General features: G+C 47.3%; 1 protein-coding gene across 2 annotated transcripts in view; it reads right to left on the bottom strand.

Moving 5' to 3' along the window:
- Positions 1-23,483, bottom strand: part of LOC123760894 (protein Star-like) — a 198,745-nt gene that overhangs the window by 33,146 nt on the left and 142,116 nt on the right. For both annotated transcript variants that reach the window (XR_011229371.1, XM_069329087.1), the window contains exon 4: positions 21,213-21,418. Coding sequence is in view for 1 of the 2 variants with exons in the window: in XM_069329087.1 (XP_069185188.1) it covers positions 21,213-21,418 (206 nt within the window). In the remaining variant the exon portion in view is untranslated. The remainder of the gene's footprint in view (positions 1-21,212; positions 21,419-23,483) is intronic.

Consider the following 23,483-nt stretch of genomic DNA (forward strand, 5'->3'; position numbering starts at 1 on the left):
TTGACGAAGAGGCGAATCATCACCCCGACAGCAAAGAGTAAGATCGTCAACATAAAGAGCAGAGAAGATGCCAGAAGGAAGGGAGGAAAGAAGACCATTGAGGGCAACCAGAAAAAGAGTAGTACTCAGAACACTACCTTGGGGCACACCTTCATACTGCTGAAAAGAGGCCGAGATAGTGGGAACCAAGCCTGACCCGAAAGGTACGACGAGAAAGTTTTGAAGGAAGAGAGGGAGATTACCACGAAGGCCAAAAGAACGAAGTTGGGACAGAATATGGTATCTCCAAGTCGTGTCATAAGCCTTTTCCAGGTCAAAAAGGACAGAAACAACGGAGGTCTTCACATCAAAAGCAGTACGAATATAACCTCCAAGTTCACCAGGACATCAGTCGTGCTGCGGCACTTGCGAAAACCAAATTGAGAAAGAGAGAGGTGGCGATGGTGTTCCAAGAACCACATCAGACGGACATTTACCATACGCTCAAAGAGCTTGCAAACACAACTCGTGAGAGCAATAGGGCGGAAGTCCTTAGGGGACGTACCGAGAGACCCTGGTTTCCGAATAGGGAGTACAATGGCATCGAGCCAGTCCTCAGAGACAGACGACGACTCCCAGAACTGGTTATAAAGACTCAATAAATACTGAGACGTGCACGGAGGGAGATGGCAAAGCATCTCATAATGAACGTCATCCGAGCCCGCCGCCGTAAATCCGCAGAGAGCCAGGGCAGACTGAAGTTCAGAAAGAGAGAAAGGATCGTTATAGGGAAGGCAGAGATGAGTGCGGAAATCTAAAGGACAAGATTCAAGAACAGGCTTACGAAGAAGGAAAGATTGAGGAAGATGAGAACCAGAGCTAACAGAAGAAAAGTAGGAACCCAGTTCGGTCGCGACCTGCACTGGATCCGCCAAAAGAGTACCACGGAGGTGGAGAACCGGCGAGACATCTGGAACGAACTTGCCCGCACTCTTGCGGATCTTCCAGATCTGCGGCAGAGGAGTATCGGACGTAATGGTGGAAACATAAGATTTCCAACTCTCACGTTTAGCTGTACAGATGGTCCTACGGGCCACTGCACTTACCTTCCGAAACAGAATAAAAGAATTAGCCGTCTGCCGGCGGCGGTTTATCTTCCAGGCTGCACGCTTACAGCGGACAGCCCGAGCTCAGTCCGCATTCCACCAGGGAACGCACTTCTGTGTGCCCCGGGAGGAAGAGCGAGGAATAAAGTGGAGGGCAGCGTTGAAGACAGTGTCATAAAAAAGAAGGAGGGCGTGAGGAAGAGGCAGAGAAGAGAGGTCAGAAAGAGTAGCACGGAGGGTGAATAGGCACCAGTCAGCCTTGGCAAACTGCCACCTAGGGAAGGAGAGGGGAGAGTGGAAAGAGAAAAAGGAAACGAGGATAGGGAAATGATCACTGTTATGGAGGTCATCAAGAACCTGCCACGTGAAATCTAAGTAAAGGGACAACGAGCAGAGAGAAAGATCAGGACAGGAAAGGGTGCGAGTTCAAGAGTCCACATGAGTGGGCTCACCAGAATTCAGAAGAGATAGAGAAGAAGCGAGGACGAACGGCTCGAGAAGACGGCCTCGGGTGTTTGTCAGAACATCACCCCAGAGGGAATGTCGACAGTTGAAATCACCCAAAAGGAGCACCGGCTCTGGCAAGGAGTCCAGGAGGTGCTTAAGATCAGGAAGGGAAAGCAGGACATTTTGGGGGAGATTAATGGATCAGACTGTATACCATTTACCCACAAAAACACGGGCAGCAGAATAATGGATAGGTGACGGAAGAAGTAGGGGGACGAAGGGAATATCAGATCGAATTAAGAGAGCAGTAGAGTTACGGGCCCCAGCAAGAGCAGGGGGGGGGGGAGAAAGAAAGGAATAACCACGAAAGCGACCAGGACGAACACCAAGCATAGGTTCCTGCAGACAAACACAAAGCGGTGAAAACTGTGTAATTAGAAGTTGGAGTTCATGGAAATTAGCATAAAATCCACGAATCTTCCACTGAAGAATAGACATTACCAAAGAGAAAGGACAGTAACAGAGAACAAAAAAGAAATAAAGGTATAGAAGAACACAGTTTATTAAAGAATCTCAGGATCAGGAGCAGGGTGGGCAAAATCAGGGTTAGGAGGCATGGGGTAAACTTAGTAAGGAAAGAGGGAAGGGAGCAAGAGGACAGACCAGAGGCAGACTGATGGGGTCCGGAGGAGGAGGAGACAATTGAGAGGGGCAGGCAAGGACAGCTGGAGGAGGGGGGAACAGAAGGCAGGGAGTGCGCCTCAGCAAGGGAAGCAACCGAGAGGGAATCGGGGGCGAAAGAAACCTCCATATCTGGGACAGGGGGTTCGACCACTGAAATGGGAGGGGATGTAGTGACAGAGTCAGAGGGAGGGGGTGAGGAAGAGAGCGAAGCCTTCTTACCCGCTGGAGAGGAAGAAAGAGAGGAGCCAGGCATACGTTTCTGACTCGAAGAGACAGGCGTTCCAGTAACAACGTACCGGGCGACAGACTCAATGGTCTCAGCAGGAGAAGAGGAGCGGGAGCGAATAACACGAAGATTTCTGGGAGGATGATGGATATCAGCCTGGACAGACAGGTGGCGTGGAGGGGGTCAAGAGACTGGGGGGAGGGTCGGGAAGAAAGAGTGGGGGGAGATGGGGAAGAAGACAAAGGAGATATGGTGGACTTGATAGGAAAGGGGGAAACCCCAGATGGAGAACCAGGGGGGAGACCATCTAGGACAGGAGGCAAAGGAATAGGGGAGGAGGTGGTGGGTGTGGTCGGGTTTAAGGCCTGGTTACGGTTGTGAGACTGAGGAAGGTAGGAAGGACGAGGAGTGGTAGAACTCAACACGCGAGCGTAGCATACGCCCGCGAAAGGGGTGAGACAACGAATTTTTTTTTTTTTTTGAGATATATACAAGAGTTGTTACATTCTTGTACAGCCACTAGTACGCGTAGCGTTTCGGGCAGGTCCCTGGAATACGATCCCCTGCCGCGAAGAATCGTTTTTTCATCCAAGTACACATTTTACTGTTACGTTAAACAGAGACTACAGTTAAGGATTTGCGCCCAGTAAATCCTCCCCGGCCAGGATACGAACCCATGACAGCGCTCGCGGAACGCCAGGCGAGTGTCTTACCACTACACCACTGAGACTGTGAACTTGGCGTCTCGCTTCAGGAAAAGCCAGACGATCACGGTGCTTCAAGTTGAGGACGGCTTCTACGAGTTTGTAGTGTACACACGAGCGTGAGAAGGTGGGGTGGGCCTCACGAGCAATTGAGGCAGCGAGCACCGTGCACTTGGACTAAGAATGACTATCGTCTCCACACATGGGGCATAAATACACAGTACTGGTGCATTTGAGGACACCGTGCCCGAACTTCCAACGCTTATTGCAAAGTCTAGGAGAGGGAGTGTACTCCTGAACAGAGCATCTGGCACCAGCAAGAATAATAGAGGGCGGAAGGGTCCTACTATCAAAGGTGATTTTTACAACTCGAAGGGGCTGACGGCGACGACCACGAGGGAGTCGAGTAAACGTGTCCACCTGGAGGACAAAATGGCCTTGGGCTTCGAGGATATGTTTAATATCCTCGAAGGGATATGTTTAATATTCTCATGACAATCTTTGAGGTCCCGAACACCAGTTGCAACATGGTGTGGGAGGAGAACAGTGCATTGGGCCCACTGGCATTTAACCGAGCGTTTTTGGAGACCCGAACAGGGGTCTCTCCAACGCAGGACAAAGCGGCTAAGCGAGTAGCTGCATCCTGAGAAGGAGCAGCGACGACACGCATACAGTAACTGGTAGAGTTAAAAGTAACAGAGGCATCTACTGAATCAACAAGGTGTTTATGGAGGGAGAAATCGTCAGGAGAAGTAGAATCCAGATGGTGGAGATCAAAGTATTTAGCCCATGTAGCGGGACCAAACAAGGCGTTGTAAGTAGTATTATGGAAAGGGATCGTACGAGTGCGGCCGTGGCAGGAATGGCGTTGAGAACCCCCGGAGTTCATGGGGTTAAAAGGTGCAGTAGTCACAATGAGAGACTAAGCCATGTCAGGGGACGAGGTGGTCACCACTGGGGGCTGGGGATTCGAGCCTACCGCAGAGGAGGGAGGGGAGCTGATAGGAGTAGTCAGGTCGTTGGGGCCCAATGCAGCGGGGGATACAGGGCCTGGTCTTCCAACACAGTCCGACTCGGGGGCTTGGTCGCCCACCCTACGAGCCTGAGAAAGTACAAGGGAAACATTATCAGCCATGAAAACGAGGGAAAACTTTCATTCGCGAATGTGCCCCCACACTCACCATGGAGCCACAATTAGAGGCAGGACACCCAACAAGAAGCTATCGCCGATCTAGCCGGGGCCCCCAAGGGGTGCGTCGTGAATATACGCCCCACTAACGCCACTTTAAGAATCGTGAGTCCGTCGAGAGCGGGTTCAGTGACGAAGTAAGGATTGACAATAAAAGGGTCCCCTCGCTCGAGACGTTGGGTACTACAGTTCTACGGGTGCAAGAGTATGCCTCCTCAAACACCCGGGCGTCAAAACAAAAGAAGGTCGAAAGAATAATCAAAACAGGCAAAAGGTCGGCAGGAAATGACAATTTGATAGGAGAAGAGGGGGGGGGGGGGGGGAGAAAAAGGAAACACGAAGAAAAGGCAAAAGGGGTCTGGCAAAATTGGTAAAGGCAGCAGCAGGAGCATAAGGCTGCAAAAGGACAAAGGACTGACCCAAGGAGCATCACACTCCGGCAGCTGCCCACCAAGCCCTCTCACGGCGACAACGAGCCAGACAGTGAGGGGTTAATTGTAGGGAACACCGAAGGATAAAGGTGATTGATGCGTGACTACATCTAGTTGTCCACTAGGTCTGCTCTCTTCCCCCCCCCCCCCCCCCCCCCTCTCTCTCTCTCTCTCTCTCTCTCTCTCTCTCTCTCTCTCTCTCTCTCTCTCTCTCTCTCTCTCTCTCTCTCTCTCTCTCTCTCTCTCTCTCTCTCTCTCTCTCTCTCTCTCTCTCTCTCTCTCTCTCTCTCTCTCTCTCTCTCTCTCTCTCTCTCTCTCTCTCTCTCTCTCTCTCTCTCTCTCTCTCTCTCTCTCTCTCTCTCTCTCTCTCTCTCTCTCTCTCTCTCTCTCTCTCTCTCTCTCTCTCTCTCTCTCTCTCTCTCTCTCTCTCTCTCTCTCTCTCTCTCTCTCTCTCTCTCTCTCTCTCTCTCTCTCTCTCTCTCTCTCTCTCTCTCTCTCTCTCTCTCTCTCTCTCTCTCTCTCTCTCTCTCTCTCTCTCTCTCTCTCTCTCTCTCTCTCTCTCTCTCTCTCTCTCTCTCTCTCTCTCTCTCTCTCTCTCTCTCTCTCTCTCTCTCTCTCTCTCTCTCTCTCTCTCTCTCTCTCTCTCTCTCTCTCTCTCTCTCTCTCTCTCTCTCTCTCTCTCTCTCTCTCTCTCTCTCTCTCTCTCTCTCTCTCTCTCTCTCTCTCTCTCTCTCTCTCTCTCTCTCTCTCTCTCTCTCTCTCTCTCTCTCTCTCTCTCTCTCTCTCTCTCTCTCTCTCTCTCTCTCTCTCTCTCTCTCTCTCTCTCTCTCTCTCTCTCTCTCTCTCTCTCTCTCTCTCTCTCTCTCTCTCTCTCTCTCTCTCCTCTCTCTCTCTCTCTCTCTCTCTCTCTCTCTCTCTCTCTCTCTCTCTCTCTCTCTCTCTCTCTCTCTCTCTCTCTCTCTCTCCTCTCTCTCTCTCTCTCTCTCTCTCTCTCTCTCTCTCTCTCTCTCTCTCTCTCTCTCTCTCTCTCTCTCTCTCTCTCTCTCTCTCTCTCTCTCTCTCTCTCTCTCTCTCTCTCTCTCTCTCTCTCTCTCTCTCTCTCTCTCTCTCTCTCTCTCTCTCTCTCTCTCTCTCTCTCTCTCTCTCTCTCTCTCTCTCTCTCTCTCTCTCTCTCTCTCTCTCTCTCTCTCTCTCTCTCTCTCTCTCTCTCTCTCTCTCTCTCTCTCTCTCTCTCTCTCTCTCTCTCTCTCTCTCTCTCTCTCTCTCTCTCTCTCTCTCTCTCTCTCTCTCTCTCTCTCTCTCTCTCTCTCTCTCTCTCTCTCTCTCTCTCTCTCTCTCTCTCTCTCTCTCTCTCTCTCTCTCTCTCTCTCTCTCTCTCTCTCTCTCTCTCTCTCTCTCTCTCTCTCTCTCTCTCTCTCTCTCTCTCTCTCTCTCTCTCTCTCTCTCTCTCTCTCTCTCTCTCTCTCTCTCTCTCTCTCTCTCTCTCTCTCTCTCTCTCTCTCTCTCTCTCTCTCTCTCTCTCTCTCTCTCTCTCTCTCTCTCTCTCTCTCTCTCTCTCTCTCTCTCTCTCTCTCTCTCTCTCTCTCTCTCTCTCTCTCTCTCTCTCTCTCTCTCTCTCTCTCTCTCTCTCTCTCTCTCTCTCTCTCTCTCTCTCTCTCTCTCTCTCTCTCTCTCTCTCTCTCTCTCTCTCTCTCTCTCTCTCTCTCTCTCTCTCTCTCTCTCTCTCTCTCTCTCTCTCTCTCTCTCTCTCTCTCTCTCTCTCTCTCTCTCTCTCTCTCTCTCTCTCTCTCTCTCTCTCTCTCTCTCTCTCTCTCTCTCTCTCTCTCTCTCTCTCTCTCTCTCTCTCTCTCTCTCTCTCTCTCTCTCTCTCTCTCTCTCTCTCTCTCTCTGCTATTTTCCCGTTGGGTCTGTTCGCTTCCCACTAGGTCTGCTATTTTCCCACTGGGTCTATTTGCTTCCCACTGGGTCTTCTATCTTCCCACTGGATCAATGGAGGACCGTTAAATAGCTGTATGCTCAAACTCATCTGAATGTTCATTAATGGTGTCGGCTCCCGAATAAACATGGCCTAAGGCATTTGGAGCCTCCTTCAACTGTCGGTGTGTGTGAATATAGTGTATCCTTCATTATCCCAGCAAACAATTTATGGTAGCCACAACGTACCTGGAAAGTGTTTGAAAGCAGTGGCAACGTTTATTTTCTCATATTAGTTATGTTATTGTGTGTGGTAGTAAAGAGGTTGCCACAACTTACTGCACTAAACATTGGCTAAATAAAATTTGAAACTTTGTGGCAACCTTAAATGTTACATAAAAATGCTTTTTATGACTGATTGATAGTATTTAAAAATGTAGAAATATATGAACAATATATTTCTATATTTAGTAGAAATAAAACCGGATGTGCATACTATAGATGAGTTTAAATTTAATTTTATTCAACATGAGTTAAACAATATAACACGATAACATCACCAACATGGTGTGATGGTGTGGTATATGTGGTGTTGTAGTGTTGTGTAGTAACGTGGTGTTGTAGTGTTGTGTAGTAACGTGGTGTAGTGGCATGCTGTAGTGGCATTGTGAAGTGGTGTTGTTTAGTGGTGTGGTGTAGCAGTGTGGTGTGGGGTTGTGTGGCATAGTGTAGCAGCATGTTGTAGAGGTGTGGTGTAGTGGCATTGTGTTGTTGCGTGGAGTGTTGTTTAGGGGCGTGGAGTAGTTGTGTGGTGTAGTGGCGTGGTGTGGTGGCATAGTTTACTACACATGGAGTTGTAGTGTAGTGTAGTGGTGAGGTGTAGTAGAGTGGAGTAGTAGCCAAGTGTAGTGGGGTGGTGTAGTGAGCTGGTATTTTAGCATGGTGTAGTGGCATGATCTAGTGGTGTGGAGTAGTGGCATGATGTAGTTGCGTGGAGTAGTGGCATGATGCAGTAGAGTAGTGTAGTGGCATAGAGTAGTGGCGTGGTGCAGTAGCATGGCGATGTAGCACAGAGAAGTAGCATGGTGTACTGGGGTGGTGCAGAAGTGTGGTGTAGTGGCATAGTGTAGGACGTGGTGAAGTAGCATGGTGTAGGGCGTGGTTTATTCGTATGGTGTAGGGCGTGGAGTAGTGGCATGTTGTATGGTGTAATGTAGTAGCGTGGTGTAGTGGTGTGGTGTAGTTGTGTGGTGTAGTAGTGTGGTGTAATGGCGTGGTGTAGAAGCATGTTGTATTGCCATGGTGTAGTGGCTTGGTGTAGTAGCGTGGCATGGTGTAGTGGCGTAGTGTAAAGGTGTAGTGGCGTGGGGTAGAGGCGAGCTGTAGTGACGTGGTATCGTTGCATGGTGTGGTGGCGTACAGTGGCATGGTGTAGTAGCAAAGTGTAGTGGCATGGTGTAATGATGTAGTGGCATGGTGTATTTGCATGGAGTAGTGATGTAGTGTGGTGTGGTGTAGTGATGTGGTGTAGTCACATGATGTAGTGGAGTGGTGTAGTAGTGTCGTGTAGTGGTGTGGTGTAAGGCGTGGTGTTGTGGCTTGGTGTAGTTACATAGTGTAGTGGCTTTGTGTATATACGTGGTGTAGTGGCGTAGTGTAAAGCTTGGTGTAGTGGCATGATGTAGTGGCTATGTAAAAGATGTGTTGTAATGGCGTGGTGTGAGGTATGATGTAGTGGTGAGGTGTTGTGGCGTGGTGTAGTGGCATGGTGTAAGGCTTGGTGTAGCAGCGTGGTGTGGGGCACGGTGTAGTGGCGTAGTGTAAGGGGTGTAGTAGCGAGGTGTGGTGGCATGGTGTAAGGAGTGGTGAAGAGTTGAGGTGTAGTGGTATGGTGTAAGTTGTGGTGTAGTGTAAGGAGTGGTGCAGTGGCGTGATTTAGAGGCATGGAGTAAGGCAGAGTGTAGTGACGTGGTGTAAAGCTTGGTGTAGTGCCGTGGGGTAAGGCATGGTGTAGTGGCATTGTGTAAGGTGAAGTGTAGTGACGTGATGTAGCGGAATTGTGTAAGGCGTGTTGTAGTAGCGTGGTGTAAGGGATGGTGTAGTGGCGTAGTGTAAGGCATGCTGTAGTGGTGTGGAGTGAGGTGTGATGAAGTGGCGAGTGAAAGGCGTGGTGTCGTGGCGTGGTGTAATGGCATGATTTAGTTACATGGAGTAAGGTGGAGTTTTGTGGCATGATGTATAGCTTGGTGTAGTGGTGTTGTGTAAGGCATGTTGAAGTGGCGTGGTGTAAGGCATGGTGTAGTGGTGTGGTGTAAGGCATGGTGTAGTGGCGTGGTGTAAGGTAAAGTGTAGTGGTGTTGTGTAAGGCGTGGTGTAGTGGTGTGGTGTAATGCATGGTGTAAGGCGTGGTGTAGTGGCGTAGTGTAAGGCATAGTGAAATGCCACTATTGACTTATGTACTACAGTAGTACCATAGTGTAATGATGTAGTGTCATGGTGTATACCTCACTGTTAGGTGAGGTGTAGTGGCGTGATTGGTTGTAGTAGCTCACTGTGAGGTGTAGTGACATGGTGTAGTGGCGTGGTGTAGTTGTGTGGTGTACTAGCGTGGTCTGGTGGCGTGGTGTAGAAGCATGTTGTAGTAGCGTGGTGTAGTGGCATGGTGTAGTAGCATGGTGTATTGGTGAAGTGGCATGATGTAGTTGTGTGGTGTAGTGGTGTGGTATCGTTGCGTGGTAGGGTGGCGTATAGTGGCATGGTTTAGTGGCTGGCATTTTGTAGTGGCATGACACGGTGTAGAGGCATGGTGTAATGGTGTACTTGTGTGGTGTAGTGGCATGGTGTACTTGTGTGGTGTAGTGGCATGGTGTAGTAGCTTGATGTAGAAGTGAATTGTAGTAGCGTGGTGTATTGGCGTGGTATCGTTGCTAGAGTGGTGGTGTATAATAGCGTGGAGTAGTGCCATGGTGTATTATTATGGTGTAGTGGCGTGGCATAGTGTCGTGGTGTGGTGAAAGGCGTGGTGTAGTGGCGGGGAGTAAGGCGTAGTGTAATGGTGGGGAGTAAGGCGTGGTGTAGTGGCATGATGTAGTAGCGATGTGTAAGACGTTGTAATGGTGTGGTGTGAGGTGTGATGAAGTGGTGAGGTGTTGTGGTGTGGTGTAGCGGGGTGGTGTAGTGGAATGGTGTATGGCGCAGCATGGTGTGAGGCATGGAGTAGTGGCATAGTGTAAGGCGTGTAGTAGCGTGGAATGGTGGCATGGTTTAAGGAGTGGCGTAGTGACATGGAGTAGTGGCATGGTGTAAGGTGTGGTGTAGTGGCATGGTGTAAAGTGTGGTGTAGTGGCGTGAAATAGTTGCATGGTGTAGTGGCATGGTGTAAGGTGTGGTGCAGTGGCATGGTGTAAAGTGTGGTGTAGTAGTATAGTGTAAAGTGTGGTGTAGTGGCATGGTGAAAGGCGGAGAGAAGTACCGTGGTGTTAGGCATGTTGTAGTGGCGTGGTGTAGTGACGTTGTGTAAAGCGTGGTGTAGTGGCATGGTGAAGCAGCGTGAAGTATTTCAAGATGTAGTGGCGTAGTGTAGTGGTGTGGTGTTGTGGCATCATGTAAGGCATGGAGTAGTGGCTATAAGGTGGAGTGTAGTGGCGTTATATGAACAATGGTGTAGTGACATTGTGTAGTGGTGTTATATGAGCCATGGTGTAGTGACGTTGTGTAGTGGCATTATATGAGCCATGGTGTAGTGACGTTGTGTAGTGGTTGAGTACTAGCATGGTGTATTGGTGTGGTTCAAGGAGTGGTGTAGTTGTGTTGTGTAGTGGCGTGGTGTAAGGCGTGTGGGAGTGATGTGGTGCATTGGCATTGTGTAAGGTATGGTCTAGTGGCTTCTTGTGAGGCGTGGTGTAGTGATTTAGTGGTATGGTGTAGTTGCGTGGCATAGTGGTGTGATGTAGTAGCATAGTGCAGTGGCATGGAGCAATGGTGTGGTGTGGGGTAGTGGTGTGGTGTAGTGGCATGGTGTAGTGGTGTGGTGTAAGGTGTCAACCCGCTCTCGCACAAGACAGCACATATATGGCTTAATGCTTAAAGTCAATATGTTATATATGAATTAGTACATATGTGGTATATTCCCAGTTACATTTTTTCCAAGGCTCAAACTCTTCCTCACATACCGATTTACGTCTCACAGTACTCGTCCATCGCCGTAGACAGCAGAATAGTCGTGATTGGTTCAATTATAATAATAATTGTAGTTTTCAGTTCCCACATGGGATGTAAAATTTACCTACTGTTGTCCATGCTCTTAGAATATTACAGATCAGCTACATCCTATTGAAGGTTCGTAGTTTTGTTTTGAGAAATATTAGTTCTTCTTAGTAAATTATAATAAGCACTATAAATTATTACATAGAATAATAGTGCCTCACCAATCAACATTATATATAATAGTTTGTGCTTTAAAAATCTTTAAAGAATGTATTGTAGGAACGTCAATAGAAAACGATGTTATGTTGGAATGTCTATGGGTTAAACTACTGCAAACAGAATTGTATAGTGTCTACTACCTACTGTAGGATGGGTAGAGTCCACTACCACCTATTAAGAGGGTAAGGGGTCCATACCACTTGTAAGATGGGTCTGGATCCAATAACTACCCATAGGATAGGTATGGGGTCCACTACCACCCACAGGATGAGTATGGGGTCCACTACCATCTTCAAGATGGGTATGGGGTCCACTACCACCCACAAGATGGGTATGGGGTCCACTACCATCTTCAAGATGGGTATGGGGTCCACTACCACCCACAAGATGGGTATGGGTTCCACTACCACCCACAAAATGGGTATGGGGTCCACTACCACCCCACAAGATAGGTATGGGGTCCACTACCACCCACAAGATGGGTATGAGGTCCACTACCAACCACAAGATTGGTATGGGGACCACTACCACCCACAAGATGGGTATGGGGTCCACTACCTCCCACAAGATGGGTATGGGGTCCACTACCACCGACATGATGGTATGGGGTCCACTGACACCCATAGGATGGGTAAGGTGTCCACTACCACCCACAAGATGGGTATGGGGTCCACTATCACCCACAAGATGGGTACGGGGTCCACTACCTCCAACAAGATGGGTATGGGGTCTACTAGCACCCAGAAGATAGGTATGGCGTCCACTTCCACACATAGGATGGGTATCCGGTCCAATACCACCCCACAGGATGGGTGTGGGGTCCACTACTACCTACAAAATGGGTATGGGGTCCACTACTACCTACAATATAGGTATAGGGTCCCCTACCACCCACAGGATGGGTATAGGGTCCACTACCACCCACATGATGGGTATGGGGTCCACTACCACCGAAAAGATGGGTATGGGGTCCACTACCATCCCCAAGATGGGTATGGGGTCCTACTACCACCCACATGATGGGTATGGGGTCCACTACCATCCACAAGATGGGTATGAGGGTCCATTACCATCCACAAGATGGGTATGGGGTCCACTACCGCCCGCAAGATAATTAACAAAGTTATCAATTTTGAAACAGATTGACAATTTTTAAGTTCCAAGTTTATTCATATTGTGAAATTGAGAGTCAGTGTAGTAACATAAATTGGTAAATCATAAATATTATAAGCTAAGAATCTCATGCATGTGGGTGTTGGGGGGGGGGGGGCGATACCCTTGGTAAGCGAGTGGCAGGTAACCTTAGACGTTCTGCGGTGAACGTGGGGGGATGGGGGGTCAAACCCACCCTCCATCATCTGGGCATAATACCACCTTACTCAACAACACTCTCCAAGCCTCCAACTGATGCTTGTAGATGCCTCATCTAACCTCACTTATGTCACACATTAACCTAGACACTACACGTATATGTATGTATGTCTGTATGTATGTATGCATGCATGTATGTATGTATGTATGTATGTATGTATGTATGTATGTATGTATGTATGTATGTATGTATGTATGTATGTATGTATGTATGTATGTATGCATGCATGCATGCATGTATGTATGTATGTATGTATGCATGCATGAATGCATGAATGAATGTATGTATGCATGAATGTATATATGTATGTATGTGGTAATCCCACTGATGTTAACAACTTCAGACCTATGTCAATTCTGCCAAACTTATCAAAAATATTTGAAAAACTAATCTATAAGCAGCTTTACTCTTATCTAGCCAAACTCAATATACTTAGCTCTTGTCAATATGGTTTCAAACCCCAAAAATGCACTAACGATGCACTTAATAATATTTGATACATACAGCTCTTGATAAAAATGAGTTCCCTGTTGGGTTATTTGTAGACCTGCATAAGGCTTTTGACACTGTTAACCACCAAAACCTTCTTCTTAATTACAACATTATGGAGTCAGAGGGGACCCCATACCCATTCTGTGGGTGGTATTGGTCCGGATACCCTTCCTGTGTGTGGTAGTGGACCCCACACCCATCTTGTGGGGTGCTAGTGGACCCCCATACCCATCTTGTAGGCGGTAGTGGACCCCCCCATACTCATTCTGTGGGCAATAGTCGACTCTATACCCATCGTATAGTGGACCATATACTAATCCAGTAGGCGGTAGTGGACCATATACTAATCCAGTAGGCGGTAGTGGACCCCATACCTATCCTATGGGTAGTTATTGGGCCCAGACCCATCCTACAAGTGGTATGGACCCCTTACCCACCTAACAGGTGGTAGTGGACCCTATACCCATCCTACAGTAGGTAGTAGACACTATACAATTCTGTTTGCAGTAGTTTAACCCATAGACATTCCAATATAACATAGTTTTCTGTGGACGTTCCTACAATACATTCTTTAAAGATTTTTAAAGCACAAACTAATGTATATAATGTTGATTGGTGAGGAACTATTATTCTATGTAACAATTTATAGTGCTTATTATAATTTAATAAGAACAACAAATATTTCTCAAAACAAAACTACGAACCTTCAATAGGATGTCGCTGATCTGTAATATTCTAAGAGCATGGACAATAGCAGGTAAATTTCACAACCCATGTGGGACCTGAAAACTACAATTTTCATTATAATTGAACCAATCACGACTATTCTGCTGTCTACGGCGATGGACGGGTACTGTGAGACGTAAACTGGTATGTGAGGAAGAGGTTGGGCCTTGGAAAAAATGTAACTGGGAATATACCACATATGTACAAATTTATATTCAACATATTGACTTTAAGCATTAAGTCATATATGTGCAGTCATGTGCGGGAGCGGGTTGAAAACGTTGTGTGTTGTAGTTACATAATGTATGGCTTGGTGTAGTTACGTGGTGTAGTGGCATGGTGTAAGGCGTGGTGTAGTGGCATGATGTAGTGTCATGGTCCTGTGGCGATGTGTAAGACGTGTTGTACTGGTGTGGTGTGATGTAGTGGTGAGGTGTAGTGGCATGGTGTAAGGTGTGCTGTAGCAGCATGGTGTGAGGTATGGTGTAGTGGCTTAGTGTAAGGCGTGTAGTGGCGTTGTGTAAGGCAAAGTGTAGTGGCATTGTGTAAAACAAAGTGTAGTGGCGTTGTGTAAGGCAAAGTGTAGTGGCGTTGTATAAGGTGTGGTCTAGTGGCGTGGTGTAAGGCATGGTGTAGTGGCATGGCATTAGGTCTGGTATAGTGGCGTGGTGTAAGGCATGGTGTAGTGGCGTGATTTAGTGCCATGGAGTAAGGCGGAGTGTAGTGGCGTGGTGTATTATTCTTACTTGGCTCTGCCATGAAACCAAGAGACAGATAAGTTTCGTATATATTCTTGCAGGGATCAGTCACTCATGTATTTTGGTATGCCCTGACTAAGGGATTTTGTGTGGGTTCTTGATTAAGTAAATATTAGAACAATTAATAGGTTGGGTTATGTAAGAGGGATATTTAATTAACAGTTAACTTATACTCAAGGTACCTGCATCCTGCTTGTGTTTATGTTCCATCTTCCCTGTCAAACGTATAAATAACCTTGTTGCTCACAGAGTGGGCAGACTGTGTTAGCTATTCTAATCTATTAATAGATGTTAGCTATTCTTAGAACTGTTAAAGTATCAAGGAAATGAATGGTCTTGGAAGAATTGTGATGATTGTTACTGCACGATCAGTTGAGTATCCTTAAGGCAGCGATCATGGGGTAGCTAGAGAGCTTTTTTGGTCTTCTCTGCTGTGTTCAAACTGATAGGTCAAGATAGATAGATCTTGTGGGCTGTTTCCTTACCTCTTCTCATCCTCCTGTCTTCTCTCTCCTTATTCTTTATTTACCAAGTTATGAAACTTACCATTGATTACTGTGCCACCATAGTTTTAAAACAGTAGTTTGTGTCCTCTTAAGCAAGTGTTTTGAGCCCAAGCGTTAAATCTGGGGTGGCTAAGAAAGACCACGTGTGCATATGTTTACAGTGAACATGTGTGAGTTCTGTCCCTTCAGGAATGAAGACTTTACCACTAGTTGTTGTTTGTAATCCTTGTCTCCTGTCTATGTAGAATCAAAGGCTTAATGTATGGTCGAGTTAGTAAAGTATTTGTTGTATTAGTGGGAAGGTTTATTTGGGGGTTAATAAATAATAACTAAGGTTATATTAGAGTATTCTTTTACCCTGGTTTAAGTGTAGGAGGGTAATCTCTCTAAACTCCAGCGTTTTAGGTCAAATATTATTTGCTGGGAATTGTCTTCCCTGGGGGACGGACCTAACCTAACTAAACTATTTTAGGAAATCGTTGACCTTAGCTATTGGTCCCCTTCACCGAGGAAACACTAGTTCATTCATAACAAGTGGCGTGGTGTAAGGCAGAGTGTAATGGCGTGGTGTAAGGCATGGTGTAGTGGCGTGGTGCATGTCATGGTGTAGTGGTGTGGTGTAAGGTGTAGTGTAGTGGTGCGGTGTAAGGTGTAGTGTAGTGGTAAGATGTAAGGCATGGTGTAGTGGTAAGGTGTAAGACGTGGTGTAGTGGCGTGGTGTAAGGTGTGGTTTAGTGGTGTGGTGTTATGGCGTCATGTAAGGTGTGGTGTAGTGGCGCAATGTAAGACGTGGTGTTGTGGCATTGTGTGAGGCATTGTGTTGTGGCATTGTGTGAGGCATTGTGTAGTGGCATTGTGTAAGGCGTATAGTGGCATGGTGAAGTTACGTGGTGTAGTGGCATAGTGTAGACGAATGGTATAGTGGTGGGGTGTAGGAATGTGGTGTAGTGGCATGGTGTAGTAGTGTGGTGTAGTGGCATGGTGTTGTGAAGTGTTATAGTTGTATGGTATAGTAGCGTGGTGCAGTGGCTTGGTGTAGTGGCAAGGTGTAGTGGCATGGTGCAGTGGCATGGTGTAGTGGTGTGCTGTTGTGGCGTGATGTAATAACGTGGTATAGTGGCATGGTATTGTGGCAAGTATAGTGGCGTGGAAAAGTGGCATATAATGGCAAGGTATAGTGATGTGGAATAGTAGCGTGGTGTAGTGGCGTGGCATAGTGGCATAATATAGTGGCATAGTGTTGCATGGTGTGGTGGTGTGGTGTTGTGGCATTGTGTAGTGGCATGGTAGAGTAGCGTGGTGTAGTGGCCTGGTGTATTAGCGTGGTATTGTGACATAGTATAGTGGTGTGGTGTAGTAGAGTGGTGTAGTGGCGTGGTTAATGGCGTGGTCGAGTGGTGTGGCGTGGTAATGGTGTGATATAGTGGCATGGTATAGTGGTGTTGTATTGTGGCTGGGAATAGTGGTGTAGTGTAGTAGCGTGGTGTAGTGGCGTGGGGTAGTTGCAGGGTATAATGGTGTTGTGTAGTAGCATGGTGTAGTGGCATGGTGTAGAGGTGTGGTGCAGTAGCGTGGTGTAGTGGTGTGGTGCAGTGGCATGGTGTAGTCATATGATGAATTGGTGTGGTGTATTGTGTGGTGTAGTGGTTTGGTGTGGTGTAGTGGTTTGGTGTGGTGGCGTGATGTAGTAGCGTGGTACAGTAGTGTGATATAGTCGAAAGTATAGTGGCATGTTGAGGCATGGTATAGTGGCATGGAATAGTGGCGTATAGTGGAGTGGTATAGTGGCGTTAAATAGTAGCGTGGTGAAGTGGTATGGTGTAGTGGCGTGTAGTGGCATGGTATAGTGGCATAGTGTAGCGTGTAGTGGCGAGGTGCAGTGGTGTGGTGAAGTGGCGTGCTGTAGTGGCATGGTATAGTGGCGTTGCATATTGGCGTGGTGTAGTAGTGTGGTGTAGTGGCGTGGTGTAGTGGTGTGGTGTAGTGACGTGGTGTATTAGCGTGGTATATTGGTGTGGTGTAGAAGCGTGGTGTAGTGGTGTGGTATAGTAGTGTGGTACAGTGGTGTGGTGTGGTGTAGTTGCATGGTGTAGTGGCATGGAATAGAGGCTTGGTGTAGTTGCGTGGTGTAGTGGCATGATGTAGTGGTGTTGTATAGTGGCATGGTGTAGTGGCATATTGTAGCGTGTTGTAGTGGCGAGGTGTAGTGGTGTGGTATAGTATCATGGTATAGTTGTGTGCTGTAGTAGCGTGGTTTAGTGGCATGGTATAGTGGCTATCGTATAGTGGCGTGGTATAGTGGTGTGGTATAGTGGTATTGTAGTGGTGTGGTATAGTGGCATGGTATAGTGACATGGTATAGTGTCATGGTGTAGTGGGCAGTAGCTGGAAGTTGCTAGTAGCTTAGAATAGTTGCGTGGTGTAGTAGCTTAGAATAGTTGCGTGGTGCAGTGGTGTGGTGTTCTGGTGGGGTATAGTGGCGTGGTTTAATAGTGTGGTGTAGTGGCATGGTGTAGTGGCGTGGTAGTGGCATGGTGTAGCGGCATCGTACAGCGGCATGGTATATTGGCGTGGAACAGTGGAGTGGAGTAGTGGCGTGGTGTGGTGGCGTGGGTTAGTGGCGTGGTGTAGTGGCATGGTATAGAGGCATGGTGTAGGGGCATGGTGTAGTGGCGTGGTATAGTGGGCGTGGTATAGTAGCGTGGTGTAGTGCCATGGTGTAGTGGCGTGGTGTAGTTGCGTGGTTTAGTGGCATGATGTAGTACCTGGTATAGTGGTGTGGTATAGTTGCGTGGTAGCATGGTATAGTAGCGTGGTATAGTGGCATGGTTTAGTGGTGTGGTGTAGTTGCATGGTGTAGTGGCATGATGTGGTGGCCTTGTATAGTTGCGTGATAAAGTAGCATGGTATAGTGGCATGGTGAAGAAGCGTGGTGTAGTGGCATGGTGTAGTGGCATGGTATAGTGGCATGGTGTAGTGGCATAGTGTAATGGCATGGTATAGTGGCATGGTGTAGTGGCATGGAGTAGTGGCGTGGTGTAGTGGCATAATGCAGTGGTATGTTATTGTGACTTGGTGTAGTGGATTCTCGTAGTAGTATGGTATAGTGGTCTGGTGTAGTGGTGTGGTGTAGTGGCATAATGTAGTGCCATAGTATAGTGGCATGGTGTAGTGGCATGTAGTAGTGTGGTGTAGTGGCGTGGTATAGTGACGTGGTGCAGTGGTGTTTAGTGGCGTGGTGCAGTGGTGTAGTGTAGTAGCGTAGTTCAGTGGCAATTTGCAGCGGAGTGGTTTTGTGGCGTGGTTTAGTGGCGTGGTGTAGTGGCGTGGTGCAGTAGCATGGTATAGTGGCGTGGTATAGTGGCATGTAGTGGTGTGGTATAGTGGCGTGGAATAGTGGTGTGTAGTGGCGTGGTATAGTGGAGTGGTAAAGTGGCGTGGTGTAGTGGTGTGGTGCAGTGGCGTGGTGTAGTGGTGTGGTGTAGTGGCATGGTATAGTGGCATGGTGTAGTAGTATAGTGTAGTGGCATGGTGTAGTGGCATGGTGTAGTGGCATGGTATAGTGGCATGGTGTAGTAGCGTGGTGTTGTGGCATGTTGTGGCGTGGATTATTTGTGTTATAAAGTGGCATGGTGTAGTGGCGATGTATAGTAGCATGGTGTAGTGGCGATGTATAGTAGCATGGTGTAGTGGCGATGTATAGTAGCATGGTATAATGGCATGGTATAGTGGTGTGGTATAGTGGCATGGTGCAGAGGAAGGGTGTAGTGGCATGGTCGTCGGTCGGCCGAGCGAACAGCACGCAGCACTTGTGATCCTGTGGTCCCATGTTCGATCCCGGGCACTGGCGAGAAACAATGGGGCATAGTTTCTTTCACCGTATGCCCCTGTTACCTAGCAGTAAAATAGGTACCAGGGTGTTAGTCAGCTGTCACGGGCTGCTTCCTGGGGGTGGAGGCCTGGTTGAGGACTGGGTTGCGGGGACACTAAAGCCCCGAAATCATCTCAAGGTAACATCAAGATATGTTATAGTGGCGTGGTGCAGTGCCGTGGTATAGTGGCTTGGTGTTGTTGCGTGGTGTAGTGGCATGTAGTGGCGTGGTGTAGTGGAATGGTATAGTGGCGTAGTGTAGCGTTTAGTGGCGAGGTGTAGTGGCGTGGTGTTGTAGCGTGGTGTAGTAGCGTGGTGTAGTGGCATGGTATAGTGGCGTGGTATATTGGCGTGGTGTAGTAGTGTGGTGTAGAAGCGTGGTGTGGTATAGTAGCATGGTACAGTGGTGTGGTGTGGTGTGGCGTGGAGTAGTTGCATGGTGTAGTGGCGTGGAATAGAGGCTTGGTGTAGTGGCGTGGAATAGAGGCTTGGTGTAGTTGTGTGGTGTAGTGGCGTTGTGTAGTGGCATGGTGTAGTGGCATAGAGTAGCTTGTTGTAGTGGCGAAGTGTAGTGGCATAATATAGTGGCATCGTGTAGTAGCGTGGTGTAGTGGCATGGTGTAGTTGCTTGGTGTATTGGCGTGGTATAGTATCCTGGTATAGTGGTGTGGTGTAGTAGCATGGTTTAGTGGCGTGGTATAGTGGCATGGTATAGTGGCATGGTTTAGTGGTGTGGTAGTGGTGTGGTATAGTGGCATGGTATACTGACATAGTATAGCGTCATTGGCTGGGTATAGTGGAGTGGTGTAGTAGCTTGGAATAGTTGCGTGGGTGCAGTGGCATGGTGTACTGGTGGGGTATAGTGGCATGGTGTAGTAGTGTGGTGTAGTGACATGGTGTAGTGGCGTGGTAGTGGCATGGTGTAGTGGCATGGTAAAGTGGCGTTGTATAATGGCGTGGTACAGTGGAGTGGAGTAGTGGCATAGCGTGATGGCGTGGGTTAGTGGTGTGGTGTAGTGGCATGGTATAGAGGCATGGTGTAGGGGTGTGGTGTAGTGGCGTGGTATAGTGGTGAGGTATAGTAGCATGGTATAATAGCGTGGTGTAGTGGTGTGGTGTAGTGGTGTGGTGTAGTGGTGTGGTGTAGTGGCGTGGTATAGTTGCGTGGTAGCATGGTATAGTAGCGTGGTGTAGTGGCATGGTGAAGTAGCGTGGTGAAGTGGCATGGTGTAGTGGCGTGGTATAGTAGCGTGGTGTAGTGGCATAGTGTAGTGGCATGGTATGGTGGCATGGTGTAGTGGCGTGGTAGAGAAGCATTGTGTAGTGGCATAGTGTAATGGCATGGTATGGTGCATGATATGGTGGCATGGTGTAATGGCATGGTGTAGTGGCATAATGCAGTGGTGTGTTATTGTGGCATGGGAAATTAACACGGAAGAAGACTCACTATCACTTCAAGTTGATCTAAATAGGGTTTTGAAATGGTCAAAAGACTGGCAGATGCAGTTTAATGCTGATAAATGTAAAGTTCTGATTCTAGGTAATGATGATAGAGTTACAAGATATGAGCTAGATGGTGTTGAGATTGCGAAGTCGGATTGCAAAAGGGATCTGGGAGTTATGATTAGCAAGAATTTAAAACAAAAGGATCAATGCATGAATGTTCGTAATAAAGCAAATAGGACACTGGGATTTATTAATCGAAGCGTTAGTAACAAGACACCTGGTGTGGTTCTTCAGCTATATCTTGCTCTGGTTAGGCCCCATTTAGATTATGCAGTTCAGTTTTGGTTGCCGTACTATAGAATGGATATAAATTCACTTGAACGTGTCCAGCATAGGATGACTAAGTTAATTCCCCAAATTAGAAATCTTTCATATGAAGAAAGATTAACAAAGTTTAAATTGTGTGCATTGTGCTCCTGGCAGTATGGGTTCGAGTCACTTCTGGGGTGTGAGTTTTCAGTTGCATATAATCCTGGGGACCATTCAGGCTTGTTTGCATATATATATATATATATATATATATATATATATATATATATATATATATATATATATATATATATATATATATATGTATTATATATATATATATATATATATGTATTTATATAAATACAGTTTTTAATAGAAAAGGGGAAGGAGGGTACCACCTCCGGCTGAAAGGCTGGAAGATGGGGCCACATTGCATCACAGAAAAGCACACATAACTCATTAAAAGGATTCAAGTCTCATACTTAGCTTGGCTGCACTACTGTAAACTTTTTACAAAGATTCTAGTTTGAATCAAATTGTCAGTAGCTGTTAGACTTCCTCACTAATATCTTGTAATAGGACGAGTCATGGATGTGGTCTTTAAGACATATTTAAGCTACTTACGAAAACTGAATTTCTGCAGAGACTTTGCCCATGGCTAGTGCAGTGTTTATGGTATATGCTTTTCTGTGTTTCTGTAGGAGTTCATGATAAGTTTGCGGGAAAGCCTCAATGAGAAGTCCCGTCCAGTTGAGGTTTCTCTCGAAATACAAGGAGTTGCTGAGGTACTCTCCATCCACGGCGCCAACCTCCACGAAGAATCCACCTCTCTGTAACAGAAGAATACTAATTACTTGTGCACTGTGATATTTGGCACAGTCTGCGCTCAGTAAATAAATAATTGTACGTTTTCTGATTTAGAAGCTCTAGTTATAGGTACAGTGTGATACTACACATGATTATAACACTAGTTACAGGTACAGTGTGATAATAATAAACATGATTCTAACACTAGTTACAGGTACAGTGTGATACTAAACATGATTATAACACTAGTTACAGGAACAGTGTAATACTAAACATTGTTATAGGACTAGGTACAGGTACAGTATTATTATATTAATTATTATAATATAATAATAATAATTATTGTATATGTTAATTATCACTCTTCCTTCTGCTTGGTCGTGAAGGAGGCCGGCCTCGGGTGAAAGGGGGCTGTGACGATCTCTGTCTGGAACCCGTAGGTACGGGGCTGGGACGTCCACCTCCCTAGGGTCGTGCGGCCCAGGCCGCACGACTTTCAGGAGGCTGGGGTTGTTCTTGCCCTTGCTGGGGTGGTTCTTCTCCGGCCATGTCCACGGCGGTCTCCGGGTTTGGAGTCCCTGTGCCTTTTTTCACCAACTTCGAGGTCATCCCCGGAACTCACAGTTCTTGCGACGGCCCTAGAAACAATCGTATTGGCGTTTGCCTTTCCATTGGAGACTTTCGGCGCCGTGGAGAGGGGGGACCTGCTGCCTGGGTAACAGCTTCTCCTCCATATCAACTTACCCTGGCTTTGCGCCCTGGTGAGGTCACTCCACACCAACAACCAGAGCGCAAAACCATAGTCTCCTGAGACTGATGGATGCCTACTACTATAGGTAGTGTTATACTAAACATGATTATAGCACTAGTTACAGGTAGAGTGAGGTACTAAACATGATTATAGCACTAGTTACAGCTACAGTGTAATACTAAAGATGATTGTAGTACTAGTTATAGGTAGAATGTGATAACATAATTATAATACTAGTTACAGGTACAGTGTGATACTTGACAAGATTATAGCACTAGTTACAGGTACAGTCGAGGAAAAGTATTGTTTTACTTCTCAAGTTAGTGGACGTGTATAATGACAACGCCGCGTTTGTTGTTCTTTTAACATAGTGTTAGTTATGAGAGAACAGTCGCTTCATAACGACGAATCTCATTACCAAAACACTGGTTTATATAATTCACACTGCTATCGAGTGAAAAATTTGTGAAGAGCAGTTAATAATAATTAATACATGTAGATTAGTGACAATGGGGAGATGGTTCTAATTTGGTGCTTAAGAGTTTATTGACCTTTAATGTTTAACACTGTAACGTATGATAATTTTACGTGATGGCATTTGGCTGTCTAGTCAACAGACGTGACGTCGCGCAGCACTATCACCAGTGTCCTCACTCCTCAGTCAACATCTTCTTCAGAGTAGGTGCAGTATGCATGAATGGTTTACCCCTCCCGATGACTGGACCAGGACAGATGTTGGGAGACGTGTTGACGTTGGGGAGGAGAAGAAAGTCAAAAGTGTTAGTTGCATCGGGCCGTAGATAGAGGAGTGGCGGCAAAAACAGAGGTGGACGTTAGAGGGAGACTCGCCGCACTGTAGAGCGGGATGTCAAGATCATGGCGGCAGCTGATCCATGCACGGCATACTGTTGTGCATAAGACGTCCACTAATATTTCTCCAAGAACTTGTATATCGGAAAGCGCAAGCAGTATGCTTCCCAAATCACGCAAGTGTCAGGGGACACCCAGCCACCAGGCGGTGCCCTCTGCTGAGACATCTTATCCGGCACCCTATAAACAAACTCCTTCACCCGCGACAGTCAGACAGTGGATGAGCACCACAGGATCGGAAGCACCCGGGCATCCCGATAAGGGCCCAACACCTGACCCTCACAGGTCACAACCCAGGCAGCCGGAACTAGGCTTCCCCCAGACCAGGGCAACGAAGGAGGGGGACCTGCAGGGGATGCAGGAGCGGCATCGACCCCGCCACTGGGCACAGGAGCCGCAGCTCCCCGGCACACATCTCTCTGCAACACCATGACGAGGTCCCAATCATCAGGGGCAACCCCCTACTG

This window comes from Procambarus clarkii, chromosome 3 (genome assembly GCF_040958095.1).
Source record: "Procambarus clarkii isolate CNS0578487 chromosome 3, FALCON_Pclarkii_2.0, whole genome shotgun sequence".
In the NCBI taxonomy this organism is placed as follows: Eukaryota; Metazoa; Arthropoda; class Malacostraca; order Decapoda; family Cambaridae; genus Procambarus; species Procambarus clarkii.